This window comes from Vicugna pacos, chromosome 15 (genome assembly GCF_048564905.1).
Source record: "Vicugna pacos chromosome 15, VicPac4, whole genome shotgun sequence".
NCBI classification, from domain to species: Eukaryota; Metazoa; Chordata; class Mammalia; order Artiodactyla; family Camelidae; genus Vicugna; species Vicugna pacos.
In genome coordinates, this window is record NC_133001.1 from 4,072,777 (window position 1) to 4,087,145 (window position 14,369).

Consider the following 14,369-nt stretch of genomic DNA (forward strand, 5'->3'; position numbering starts at 1 on the left):
CGAGTCGTCTTCCTGGCTCCCTCCCGGTGGCAGAGTCGAGAGAAGGGCCTCCCTTTTATGTGTATCGGCAGCTCCTCCCAGGGGAGAGGGCTTATGATCTGAGAGGTGGCGTGCGTACTTGTTGTCCCCATGACTAACTGGGGGAAAGAGCCCGTGCGTGAATGTGATGGTTTCTGGCGTTCGGTTCTTGTTTAATTGCCCTCTGTGTTCCTAGGGGTTGGCGACTGAGCCAGCAACCGATAGCCAGACGTTTGGACTTGCTCCAGGGCCAGTAACAGCGCATGACACGTTGAGCTGTGTTGATGGAGCTGGCCCAGCTGACACGTTCGGTAAGCTAGTGTACACGTCTGGGGGTTTGCTGTCCCTCTCTTGGCTTGATCAGGCGTCTGTCCAGAAACTCAATTTTCGGAGGGAGCAGTGCAGCTCTGCGGTAGAGTGAATGCATGCTTAGCCTGCAGGACTTTCCTGGATTCGATGCCCACTGCCTCCCTTAAACAGAACGCCTACTGTGAAACACCTGAAAGGTGTAGGTCCTGGCACAGTATCCGTCCCCTTTTGGGCGGTTGGCCTTTGCCACCTGTCCTCACAGAGATCCCAGCACGACGGCGCTTCTCCTTCCAGGAAGTGCTTTAGCCCCCTGACCTCCTTTTGTGCCCCTTGGTTGCACTGAAGCACGCATGAGTTGGGGATAGGTGAGGAGAGGAGGGGGGGGTTTGAAGTCCCCAGAGGTTCGTGTCCCCATTAATGTACGTGTGACTCCTTCTTACAGGCCACGTGACAGTGCCCCAAAGCGGAGAACCGGACGAGGCCGATTTCTTTTCTGATAAAGAGGTACCGTCTCCCTTTGTCACTGTTCTTCTCCTTCGTTCGGTAGGTAAGCGTCAGGGCACGCTGCAGCGGGGACGCCTGGGTGCTTTGAGCCTGCGTCCCCAAGTTTGCATTTGCCCGGGAAGGTCTGCGGGCTTACAGGGTTTATCCCAGTGCACACCTCCTACAGTTACCGGGTGCTTCACGTCGTGTGACTGCACGACCGACGCACCTGCAGTAATTTTGGAGACTCACCTCGTGAAACGGGTGTCTGTATCTACGTGGTGTGGCCCAGTTCTTTTCCGTTAGCGTTTATGAGGGGACGCTGGAGGCGGACAGAGCCCTGTGGCAGTCAGGTGCTTTCCTGTCGTCGTTTGATCTTGGCTTTTTTTCCTGTGGCCATCCTGATCTGAAAGTTACCAGGGGATGTCTGGCCTTGAGTGTAGGGGCTTTTGCCCTTTTCCAGCCCATCGCCAGTAACAGTGCTGTAGTTTCCCTTGCGACTTCCTCTGATGCTTGACCCCGCAGCCTTTGGCCCAGGCTGCCCTTCCCCGGAAGCGCCCTCGCTTCCCCCTGTGTGCACTGGGTTGTGTCTCTGAAGACCCAGTGCGGGCTTCCCAGCGCTCCGTGACCTAGCGACCTGCCACGGGCTCTCCTGTCCCTTGTGCCGTTCGCCGTATGCCTCCGCCCTGGGTTGGAGAGCGGTCAGACTTCTGCGTGGCGAGTCGTCTTCCTGGCTCCCTCCCGGTGGCAGAGTCGAGAGAAGGGCCTCCCTTTTATGTGTATCGGCAGCTCCTCCCAGGGGAGAGGGCTTATGATCTGAGAGGTGGCGTGCGTACTTGTTCTCCTGGTGACTATTTTACTGAAAGTCCATGTGTATTATGTTAATTGTTTGTAACTTTTGGTTCTTGTTTTTGTGTGTGTGTGTGTTCATAGGAAGTCTTGACTGGGCCTGAAATTGACAGATCACTTCATGTTTCTGAGTCGGTTCACATTGCTCCAGAAGAACTAGCCGATCATGGCTCTTTGACCTCTGTTACTGCAACAGAAAAAGGCTGTACATTAAGTAAGTTGATGAACATGCATGATAGTTTTTTTCTCTATCGTAATACGTAGTGTGCCAGGGTGGATTTTTTAGCTCAGTAAGAGATAGAATGTATGCATTACAGGTAGTAATATTCGGTTCAGTTTTCAGTTCTCAAAAAAATATTATGAAATTCTGCTGTTTGTAAATGTATATGTTCTGACCATTTGTTTTTAATGGTTTCCATTTAACATCTATCTTTATAACTGTCCCATGTTTGATGATGTTTTTCGTCCAGAAAATGGTACAACTTTTTAAAGTGGCTTTTCTGCTTTATTATATAGTAATATGCATGAGTGACAGTTGATGTATATGTGTGTTCAAAATTTAATTTGTAAGTATTCTCATTTATGTGTCTGTGCCTTAGTTTTATATGTAACATTTCATCTTTTCATTCAGGTATCCAGGAAGATACAGAATCATCTTCTCGTTTAGAGGTAGTATTCTATTTTTATTATTAGTAGTATCGCCCTTAAATATTAACTAGTTTTGTTAATACATAAGTGAAGGGATGCTTTGAGGTTAGTTTCTCTTTTTGCATTTTCCCATCCATATTTTTCTTATGTTTTTGAATCTTCCATTAAGAAATTCTTTGAGTGCTAATGGTCTTACTAGTACCTAGTACCCTCTTGTTAATTTTCCAGTGTTACCTAATGAAACCAGTGTTTATAGCCCAGAAAGCAATGCTTATTTGTCCTATGGAATCGATTTGACTTCTTGAGCTGTTTTCTCTAAAAATTAGAGAGTTATTCTTTTTTAGCCTGTGACCAATTGTGTGTGTTTCTAATAAATGGATTTGTCCAACTCTCAAGGCATATTCAGAGAAAAATGTTTTGGGTCAAAAAGAAGACTGTTTTCATATTGTTGTGTTTTGTTTTATGTTTTTGCCAATTTGACCTTCAAAAGCAAATGCCTGTGAGTTGGAAATATTACAGTTTTCTTGTCAAGTAGATCTGCAGGGATAGTTTCATGTAAATCAAAAGCATGGTGAAGATTAGTAAATATGTGGGGTTAGTATACCAACAGTTTGGGTTAGTGACATTGTAATGAGGACAGCCCATATGGGATAGTTAGTGTGGCCTGCATGTTGTACTTTAATCGTGACCGTAGTTGAAGTATTGTAAGTAACAATGGTGGAGTGTTCTAAGCTGACAGCTGTGAAGAGAGGTAAATTGACCCTGAACTCTTGGATCTAGACAGGTGCTGCCTAGTGGCACAGCACTGTATTTGAAGTCAGCAGATATGTTGGCATCTTTGTTCTGTCATGCATAAGCTGTGGGGTCTTGGAAAAACTTGTTGGAGCTGATTGAATGTCAGTGGCCTTGTTGGTAAAAGGGCACTGGCACTTAACTCTGAGGTGTGTGCAGTGAACAAATGTAACAAATGTGAAAAGATGTCATCTGTAAATGGTGCTATAAAGTGTAAGACAGGATGATCACAGTGACAATGAATGACTTACTAAGTGCTGAGGACACTTTTTGACACCTGAAGGACAAGAAAATGGCAGTGGATAGTTAAGAATGGGAAAGTTAGAGTGGGCATGTGGAGTTCTCATTAAAATGGGGGTATGTCGTGTTTTAGTAGACTATTAGTGGAGATCTCTGATAGGTATAGAGTGATTTGGTGCTTGTGGGCATCTTGAGATTTTCGATGTTTTGACCTTAAAGGAATTCCTGCTTCTGAACACCAACTGCGTGCCAGGCAGTTAAGACACTGAACTGACCGAAGGGTTGAGGGGTTAGGCTGTAGTGGTAGGAACAGAAGGACAAGTAAACAGGAATCCTCTGTCAGTCACAGTAAGTCCTTCAGGTAAAGGAAGTGGAGAACTTTGGTTTTTGACAGAAGGGGCGTGTCTGTAGTTATGATGGGTGTGGAGTAAGAGTGGAATTCACTTAGTTGGCACAGATCAGAATGTGACCAAAGCTGCCAAGGGAAGGACGGGAAGGAGCCAGTGACGTGAAGGCCCAGGGAAGGAACACTCTGGACAGAGAGCAATCCTTGTAGTTTTTTGAAGAATTGCATAACTGTACTTAAAGATTCCGCTGTTATTAAGGCATCAATGTTTTTCTTATTACTTTGCTACTTTATTCAACTAGTTTTCCTAACTATAAAAGTTTTATCAAATAATAAGATTGTGCTAAGCCATTGTTTACTGAAATGAAGCAGCTTCTACAGTGTTCTGTCAGTACTCAATGTGACAGTCTCCAAGGTTTGTTTTCATGTCAAGGATCTCAATTTAATACTAAATCCGTATCTGTCGTTAGAAATATTTTAAATTTATAGGAAGTATATTTATGAAAGTACTTGTTTTAAAATAAGTGCATTTTAAGTTTTGCTTTTTTATTGAAGTGTGGTCAATTTACCATGTTAGTTTCACATATACTACAAAGCAATTCAATTTTACCAACAAAAATACTTATTTTTAACTATATCTTCATTTTTGTGGGGGAATGTAGAGTGAAGTTAGGTGTTTTGAAGTTAATTCTTTGTTGAAATGTGAATATAAGTCAATATTTTGCCTGTGAAAATACTTGCTCTGGCTTTCCATGTTCAGCTTACTGAATCAAAAGCCAAATGAAAATAAAAGATAGGCTTGTTCTAGAAAATGTATATGAAGTTTTCTATTTATATGTTTGGTTTCCCAAGATACTCTTCTCTTGTTTTTAAGTCTAAATTGCTTTTAAAATAGGAAGGCTTTTTTTTTAAGTTTTGAAATGCAGGGATTTTCTTAGGGATTAGGAATTCTTTATGTGACTCATTATTAATATTGATTTTAACAGAGTATCTCTGAGAGTCTACCACAAATGTATGTGGATATTTCATCTGGAGCTGCAGGTCAAACAGGAAAAAATATATTAAGTGGACAAGTAGAAGGTAAGACCTGTATTTTATTAAAAAGCTATCTGACAGAATGTTGATTTCCAACATGAATTCTGATATATTCTAAAAGCCAAAGAAAAATCATCCGGTGAAGGTATAGTGAGGGAAAAATGAGAAAAGGAGGTAAATTTTATAACTTAGGTGTCAACGACAGATTAAATTGAGAGTGCCATTTAAGGAGCTTAATTGTTTCATTTCAGGATGCTCTGTGACCTAAGGACAGTCAGAAAATGAGGCAGGAAAGAGGGGATGAAGAATGAGAGTGGCAGAGGGGACAGGCAGTAAATGAAGGGAAAGGAGGTAGGGGCCTGTGGGAGAGGGTGGGAAGGTAGATCAGTTCTTTGGAAAAAGAAAGTGTCTGAAATGTGAGATGGACCTGAAGTGAGCTTCCAGCACCGTAGCTTGTCCGAGAAGCACGAATGTTCCCACTGTCCCCATATTCCTCATTGTTAGGCAGGCAGTGAGGACTGAGGTGCCTGATCACGCAGAGCTGGGTTTTACCTGCCGTGGGTGAACACAGGCAGATGTGGGCAGCTGTAAATGTCTGGACCTTCATGTCATGTAGTGTGTTGCTGCCTTACTGGATGGTGTCACCTAGGCCAAAAGAGAATAAGGAAGAGGAAGAGAGCAGGGTGTGTTATGGGGGGTGAGGGGGGCAGGGAAGCTGTTTCCCGATAAATAGTCCATTAGAAAGTTTGCAACTTCTAATGCAGTTTCAATTTGGAGAAGTGTTATAGTGGGCACTTGAGGCTAGATTTTTCAGAAGGATCAGTTAAGTCGAGTAGACTCGGTATAGATGAGACTGTCTCAAATTTTAACTAGTCACCTGGGGACCCATTGAAAAGTGTGCATTCTGAACAGTAGGTCTGAGATTCTGCATTTCTAATGAGTTCTAAGCTGACACTCTTGTTGCTTGTCTTGAGACCACGCTCAGAATAGCAAGAGGGTAGATTTGTGTTTAGAGAAATCTGGGAGAAGAGCCACTAGAGAACTCAAGACATAAAGCATCAAGGAAAAGCGTAATTTTGTTTTTCTTTCTGAGCACGTTTATAGCCAGAGGGAGGCAAAGAGTTGAAGCAGAAATTACCGATGTAAGTTCCTGCCATTAAGCAGAGAGAAAAAAGAAGTGGTGGGGATAATCCATCAAAAGAATATAAAAGGGGGGAAGAATTAAGACCACAGATCTAGAGCTACCTTTGAAAAGGGAAGGATACAGTGAAAGGAAAGAGAAAAAAAGGTGATAGGTGATCTGGGAACTGATGAGGAAACTTGAGAGAACTCCTTTCAGATGGCGTCATATGTTTGCACTGAAGCAAGATTAGATCATTGCCACTGCAGAGAATTCCGGAAGCAGGAAGGGGCTAGAACTGGGGTAAACCACAGCCACTCCTCACAACTGTCAGACATCAAGACTATATGTTGAATTGGCATTTGTTACTCAAATGAGATTAATTTCTGTATGGAAGCACTAGCTTTTTTTTTTTTTTTTAGGATAGCTAATTTTTTGATGATTCTCTCATAGAAAGGCTTTTAAACATTAGCATGAGGTAACAAACCAAACTAATTTTGGAAACAGAAGAAATTAATAGCATTCATTCCCTAAATGCTAAAAATGTTTTCAGTGAATACTACAGTGATCTTGAAATATAAAAGACTTAATTTCTAATAATTCTGTGGCAATTAAATTAATTTTTTACCTTTTCAATAACCTTATGTCAATATTGAAAACCTAATATACATTATTTCTTAGGTGTGTCTTACATACCTTCTTGCACGAGTGGGTCAAGAAACTTCAAGATGACAGCTGAGACCACGTCCACTCCAACAGCACAGGCCTCTCACCGCTCCACCTTTGCCACTGGTCTACTCCACCACCAGTTTGCCATGGATAACGATACTGCTGCAATCGTGGTTGACAGCGGCTCCGGCATGTGCAAGGCCGGCTTCGCGGGCAGCGATGCCCCCCAGGCCGTCTTCCCCTCCGTCGTGGGACGCCCCCGGTACCAGGGCGTCATGGTAGGCATGGACCAGAAGGACTCCTACGTAGGTAATGAGGCCCAAAGCAAGAGAGGCATCCTGACCCTCAAGTACCCCATTGAACACGGCATTGTCACCAACTGGGATGACATGGAGAAGATCTGGCACCACACCTTCTATAATGAGCTGCGCGTGGCCCCAGAGGAGCACCCCTTGCTGCTGACTGAGGCCGCACTGAACCCCAAGGCCAACCGTGAGAAGATGATTCAGATTATGTTCGAGACCTTCAACACCCCAGCCTTGTACGTGGCCATCCAGGCTGTGCTGTCCTTGTACACCTCTGGCCGCACCACTGGCATTGTGATGGACTCTGGTGATGGGGTCACTCACACTGTGCCCACCTACGAGGGGCATGCCCTCCCCCACGCCACCCTGCGTCTGGACCTGGCTGGCCGGGACCTGACAGACTACCTTATGAAGATCCTCATGGAACGTGGCTACAGGTTCACCACCACGGCCGAGCGGGAAATCGTGCGTGACATCAAAGAGAAGCTCTGCTACGTCGCCCTGGACTTGGAGCAGGAGATGGCCACTGCCGCCTCCAGCTCCTCCCTGGAGAAGAGCTATGAGCTGCCCGATGGTCAGGTCATCACCATTGGCAGCGAGCGCTTCCGCTGCCCTGAGGCTCTCTTCCAGCCTGCCTTCCTGGGCCTGGAAGCCTGTGGCATCCACGAGACTACCTTCAACTCCATCATGAAGTGTGACATGGACATCCACAAGAACCTCTATGCCAACACGGTGCTGTCTGGCGGGACCACCATGTACCCCGGCATCACCGGCAGGATGCAGAAGGAGCTCACTGCCCTGGCCCCCAGCACGGTGAAGGTCAAGATCATTGCGCCCTCTGAGCGCAAGTACTCCGTGTGGATGGGTGGCTCCATCCTGGCCTCACTGCCCACCTTCCAGCAGATGTGGATCAGCAACCAAGAGTATGATGAGTTTGGTCCCTCCATCGTCCACCGCAAGTGCTTCTAGGCGGACTGAGTTACCTTCCACCCTTTTCATGACAAAACCTAACTTGCACAGAAAAGGTGACGAGATTGGCATAGTTTTATTTTTTTTTCTTTTGAATATTTTTTTTTTTTTTTGGTACTGACTCAGGACTTAAAAACTGGAACAGTGAAGGTGACAGCAGGCAGTTGGATCAACCATCCCCAAAGTTCTACCTTGTGGCTGAGGACTTCGTACATTTTTTAAAATAGTCATTTCGAATGTAAGATGCATTGTTATAGGAAGTCCCTTGCCTTCCTGAAAGCTGCCCCACTTCTCTAAGGAGAAGGGCCAGTCCTTGCCTAAATCCACACAGGGGAGGGTGATGGCATTGCTTTTGTGTAAGTGATGGTCTCCAAAAAAAAAAATTACATTAAGTCTTGCTTTTGTTTTATTTTGAATGATCAGCCCCCCTTTTTTGTCCCCAAACTTGAGATGTATGAAGGCTTTTGGTCCCCTTGAGAGTAGGCTGAGGCATGGAGGCAGCCAGGGTTTACCTGTACACTGACTTGAGACCAGTTCGATAAAGTGTACAGCTTTAAAAAAAGGGGGGTGGGGGATCAGCCAAGATGGTGGAGTAGAGGAATCCTCGTAGCTCACCGTCTCCCACAAATACACCAAAACTCACATCCATGGACCCACCCAGCCAAGCAGAGCACCTGCTGAACTCTGACAGAACATTGCCTTCTTCAAAAGACGGAGACACCACAAATATGGTAGGAAAAAAGTAAAAGTAAAATAACTTGGGACTAGTCCTGCAGGGAGGAAGCTGCAAAGGAGAAATAGCGTTCACTTGCTGGGTCTACCCCTCTCCAAGGGAGAGGTCATTGGGACTGAGGGGGATCCTCCAAGGCCCAGATCTATATGAAATAGCTCTTGACAAACAGAACTAAGTTAAATGGGCACAGAGGTTCTCTGCAACCCCTAGCCCTAGAGGGAAAGTGGCAGGTGGAGGACAGGACAAGCTGCCTGAGCCGGGCGGAGGACAGGCAGGCTGCACAGAGGCAATCCCAGGGAACTATAGGGTATTTCACACTGTGGATTAGTGGGTACACAGGGCAGAAAAACCTGGGCCCTCCATAAAATACAAAAAAAAAAAAAGCAACATGGCTGACGTGCCCTGAGGGGAAGGGTACAATATCTCCTACCTCTGAAAATCTGTCGAGCCAAGAGGCGGTGCTCAGACACAGCTTCCATATCCTCCAGTGCTTAGCACCCAGGTGTGGCGTGGTTGAAACCTGAATTCATACCTAAGGGCTTAGCAGCCTCAAAGGGCAGACTGAGACTTGTTCATAGCGCAAGGCAGATAGGATAGTTCTGTCCTGGGAACTCTTGAGAACTTAAGCCTCCAAGACAAACAAGGAGCTGAGTTTGGGCACAAATCATGGGTGGCGCTGTTCTGCTGTCTCCTGGAGCGCAGACCCGAGGTGGAGCGGGCAGCTGCACAGAGCAGGGGAGTGATCTGCACTGGGAGAGGGCAGGTGGCTACCTGCCTTCTTGGCAGGAGTGCAGTATGTGACCGTGGCATAAGGAAGGGTGTAACCCACCCGCCCACTGTGTAAGAGCGCAGCACCTGACTGCAGTTTTGGGAGGGGATGTGATCTGCTTGCCGACCTGCACTGGGAGCAGCACAGACCAGGGGCTTGGCCAACGGAGGGGTTCTGAATGCAGCGAGCTCAGTTCATGCAGCAGGGAGAGGACAGAAAGACCTCTCGATAAAACCATTAAGAGCATACGGTCTCCATGAGAACACAACCACTTTATTTCTATTTCTCTTTTTCATCTGTTCTATTTTCTATTACCTTTTGAATTTTTAAATTTTTAAACAACTGTATATGTTTCCCATTTTAATCCCTTTAAAATATTTCTTTTATTTTTATTATTACTAGTTTTCAAAATCCACTGCAATTTCAGTTTCATTTATCTTGGTTTTGATCTCCTGTTATTGATTATACTCAAGTTTCAAAATTTTGGAGGGTCTTTTCTCCTTTTTTTGAGGTTTTTAAAAGACGTCTCAACTCAAATTGTTACATTGCTCCAACTTGTTCTTCTGTTGTTGATTATACACTTTTTTCAAGCTTTTTATCTTTCTTCTTTAAAAATTCTTTTTAAATTTTATTCCTGCATAGGCTTAGATAGATTAATAAACTCCTTAATGACCACAATAGATAACTGATACGCCATAAGAAATAATGCCAGAGAGAGATAAGCAAGATGAAGCAGAGGGACCACTCCCAATTACACGAGAAATTCCCTGATGATCAGTGAAATAAACACTGATGGCCTACTAGATAAAGATTTCAAAAAAGTGATCTGAGTACTGAAGGAACTAAGAGTGTATAGAGATATAAAATATGTCAAAAATGAAATTGAAGCTATAAAGAAGAGCCAAGTAACATTGGAAAACCCACTTGCTAAGATAAGAGCTGATCTAAAGGTTGTACAAAAGCAGGATAGATAATGCAGAGGAACAAATAAGTGACCTAGAAGGCAGGACAATAGAAAGCACCCAATCAGAACAGCTTAGAGAGAAACAAAAACCAATGAAAACAATATAAGGGACCTATGGGATAATATAAAGCTTGCCAATCTACACATAATAGGGGTTCCAAAAGGGGAAGAAAGAACAAAGGGTATTGAAAAGGTATTTGAAGAAATCATGACTGAAAACTTCCCAAACCTTAAGAAGGAATCAAAATATCCAAGTACAGGAAGTTCAGAGAGTCTCAAACAGAAGAACCCAAGTAGACCCACACCAAGACATATTATAATCAAGATGGCCAGGGTTAAAAGGATAAAGAAATGATCCTAAAGGCAGCAAGAGAAAAACAGAGTGAGTTACAAGGGAACTCCCATAAGGCTCTCAGCTGATTTCTCTACACAAACACTACAGGCCAGAAGGGAGTGGTTAAGATACATTCAAAGTCTTGAATGAAAAAAAAGATGCAGCCTCGGACACTCTATCCAGCAAGGTTATACTTTAGAACAGGAGAGATGAAGAACTTCATGGACAAGAGAAAACTAGAAGAGTTTAGCATCATTAAGCCTATGCTAAAAGAAATACTGACAGGTCTACTCTAAATAGAAAAGAAGCAGAATGCTACAGAAATGAGAAAATCATGACTGGAAAGGTGATAACTACCATGAATTACAAATAGAATAAACACAAAGTTGTAAAAGAAGACATCTAAATCATAAAGAGTGGGAAAGGAAAGCAAGGAAATAAATATTTTTTTTCTTTTCAAAATTTTGTGTTCTTGGTAGGATGGGTTTGAGCTTATAGTACTATCTGTTTAATACAAACAGTTATTGTAATGGGTTAATAGACTTACAAAAAAAGGGTAACCGCAAGCCAAAAACTTACAAGTGAGTCACAAAAACTAAATAAAATCCAAGATAATACAAAGGAAAATTATCAAACCACAAAAGGAAGAAGAAAGGAACAAAGAGGAAATACCAAATCAACTGCAAAAATAAATACAAAATGGCAATAAACACACATCATTAATTACTGTAAATGTTAATGGACTAAATGCTCCAGTTGAAAGATGTAGAGTGGCAAACTGGATAATAAAAGAAGAATCGTCAATATGCTGCATACAAGAGACCCTCTGTAGGGAGAAGGATACATATAGATTGAGAGTGAAAGGATGGAAAAGGATATTCCATGCAAATGGAAAAGCCAAGAAAGCAGGTGTAGCAGTACGGACTTCAGACAAAATAGACTTTAATACAAAGGCCATAAAGATAAAGAAGGACATTTTATCATGATTAAAGTAGTAATACAAGATGAGGATATTACACATTAATATATATGCACCCAATATAGTAGCACCTAAGTACATAAAAAATTACTAACAGAGATAAAGGGGGAAATCGATGGGAATACAATCATTATTGGAAATTTTAATACCACATAACATCACTAGACAGATCTCCTGGACAGAAAATAAATAAAGCAACAGAGAAACTAAATGATACAATAGAAAAATTAGATTTGGCTATTTTCAGAGCATTACACTCCCCAAAATAGGATATACATTCTTTTCAAGTACACATGGAGCATTTTCTAGGATTGATCATGTACTTGGGCACAAAAGAAGCCTCAACAATTTTAAGAAGATAGAAATTATCTCAAGCATCTTTACTGACCACAATGCCATGAAACTAGAAATCAACAATAGAGAAACAAAGGAGAAAAAAAAGGAAAGCATGGAGATTAAACAACATGCTACTAAAAAACAATGGTTCAATGAAGAAATCAAAGTTGAAATTTTAAAAGTACCTTGAGAGAAATGAAAATGAAAACACAACCACACAAAATTTATGGGACACAGCAAAGGCAGTGCCAAGAGGGAAGTTTATAGCAATACAGGCCCTCCTCAAAAAAAGAAAAAAGAAAAAAAAAACCTATCTCAAATAAACAATCTAATCCACCAACTAAAAGAATTAGAAAAAGAAGAGCAAAAATCCCGAAGTCAGCAGAAGGAAGGAAATAATAAAGACGAGGGAGGAAATAAATAAAATAGAGATTTTAAAAAATTAGAAAAAAGTCAATCAAACCAAAAGCTCTTTTTTTGAAAGAATAAATAAAATCAACAAAACTATGGCCAAACTCACAAAGAAGAAAAAGGAGAGAGCACAGATAAGCAAAATAAGAAAGGAAAATGGAGAAAGAACAACAAATAACATAGAAATACAGAATATCATATGAGAATATTATGAAAAAATATATGGAACCAAAATGGATAACCTAGAGGAGATGGACAAGTTTCTGGAAACATACAGTCCACCAAGACTGAATCAAGAAGAAACTGACCGCATGAACAAACCAATCACTAGAAATGGAATCAAATTAGCAATAAAAAAAACTTCCCCACAAATAAAAGTCCAGGACCAGACGGCTTCACAGGGGAATTCTACCAAACATACAAAGAACTCATACCAGTCCTTCTCAAACTCTTCCAGAAGACTGAAAAGGAGGGAATACTCCCAAACTCATTCTATGAAGCCACCATCACCCTGATACCAAACCCTGTCAAAGACACCATCAAAAAAGAGAATTACAGACCAATATCACTGATGAACATAGATGCAAAAATCCTAACCACAATAATAGCAAGCAGAATCCAACAGCACATAAGAAAGATCATACATCATGATCAAGTGGGATTCATCCCAGGGACACAAGGGTGATTCAACATACACAAATCAATCAATGCAATACAACACATCAACAAGAGGAAGGACAAAACCACATGATCATCTCAATAGATGTAAAAAAAGCATTTGATAGAATTCAACACCCATTTATGATCAAAACTCTCACCAAAGTGGGAATAGAGGGAAGGAACATAGCTCAACATAATTAAAGCCATATATGACAAACCTACAGCCAGCATAGTATCAACAGTGAGAAACCCAAAAGCTTCCCACTAAAATCTGGGACAAGACAAGGCTGCCCACTATCACCACTCCTATTCAACATAGTCTTGGAAGTCCTAGCCACAGCAATCAGGCAAGAGAGAGAAATAAAAGGGATCCAAATTGGAAAAGAAGAGGTAAAAGTGTCACTATATGCAGATGACATGATACTATATATAGAAAACCCTAAAAGTTCCACACGAAAACTACTAGAAATAACTGAAGAATTCAGCAAGTTAGCAAGTTACAAGATTAACGTTCAAAAATCAATTACATTTCTCTACACTAATGATGAATCAACAGAAAAAGAAAGTAAAGAAACAATCCCCTTAAAAATAGCACCCAAAGTAATAGAATGCCTAGGAATTAATCTAACCAAGGAGGTGAAAGACTTATACATGGAAAACTATAAAACACTGAGTAAGGAAATGAATGAAGAATTAAAAAAATGGAAAGATATCCCGTGCTCCTGGATTGGAAGAATCAATATTGTTAAAATGGTCATACTGCCCAAGGCAATCTATAGATTTAATGCAATCCCTATCAAATTACCCAGGACATATCTCACAGAACTCGAACAAATCATAGTAAAATTTATATGGAACCACCAAAGACCTAGAATTGCTGAAGAGAAAGAAAGAGGCTGGAGGAATAACTCTCCCAGACTTCAGACAATACTACAAAGCTACAGTAATCAAAAGAGCTGGTATTGGTACAAAAACTGACATATGGACCAATGGAACAGAATAGAAAGCCCAGAAATGAACCCACAAACTTTTTGTCAACTAATATTTGACAAAGGAGGCAAGAATATACAATGGAATAAAGACAGTCTTTTCAGCAAATGGTGTTGGGAAAACTGGACAGCAGCATGTAAATCAGTGAAGCTAGAACACTCCCTTACACTGTACACAAAAATAAACTCAAAATGGATCAAAGACTTAAACATAAGACAAGATACAACAAGCCTCCTAGAAGAAAATATAGACAAAACATTATCTGACATACATCTCAAAAATGTTCTCTTAGGGCAGTCTACCCAAGCAATAGAAATAAAAGCAAGAATAAACAAATGGGACCTAATGAAACTTACAAGCTTCTGCACAGCAAAGAAAACCATGAGTAAAACAAAACGACAACCTATGGA

General features: G+C 41.9%; 2 protein-coding genes across 2 annotated transcripts in view; both read left to right on the forward strand.

The window, feature by feature from the left end:
• Positions 1-3,600, forward strand: part of LOC140685984 (uncharacterized) — a 24,807-nt gene extending 21,207 nt beyond the window's left edge. Inside the window, exon 30 of the mRNA XM_072938376.1 lies at positions 3,559-3,600. Coding sequence (XP_072794477.1) covers positions 3,559-3,600 — 42 coding nt within the window. The remainder of the gene's footprint in view (positions 1-3,558) is intronic.
• Positions 1,859-8,175, forward strand: LOC140685630 (actin, cytoplasmic 1-like). The gene is made up of 4 exons (XM_072937495.1): positions 1,859-1,873; positions 2,291-2,328; positions 4,672-4,765; positions 6,522-8,175. Exons 3-4 carry the CDS (start codon positions 4,696-4,698, stop codon positions 7,781-7,783), a joined length of 1,332 nt encoding a protein of 443 aa, XP_072793596.1. The 5' UTR covers positions 1,859-1,873; positions 2,291-2,328; positions 4,672-4,695; the 3' UTR covers positions 7,784-8,175.
• Positions 8,176-14,369: the final 6,194 nt, after the last annotated feature.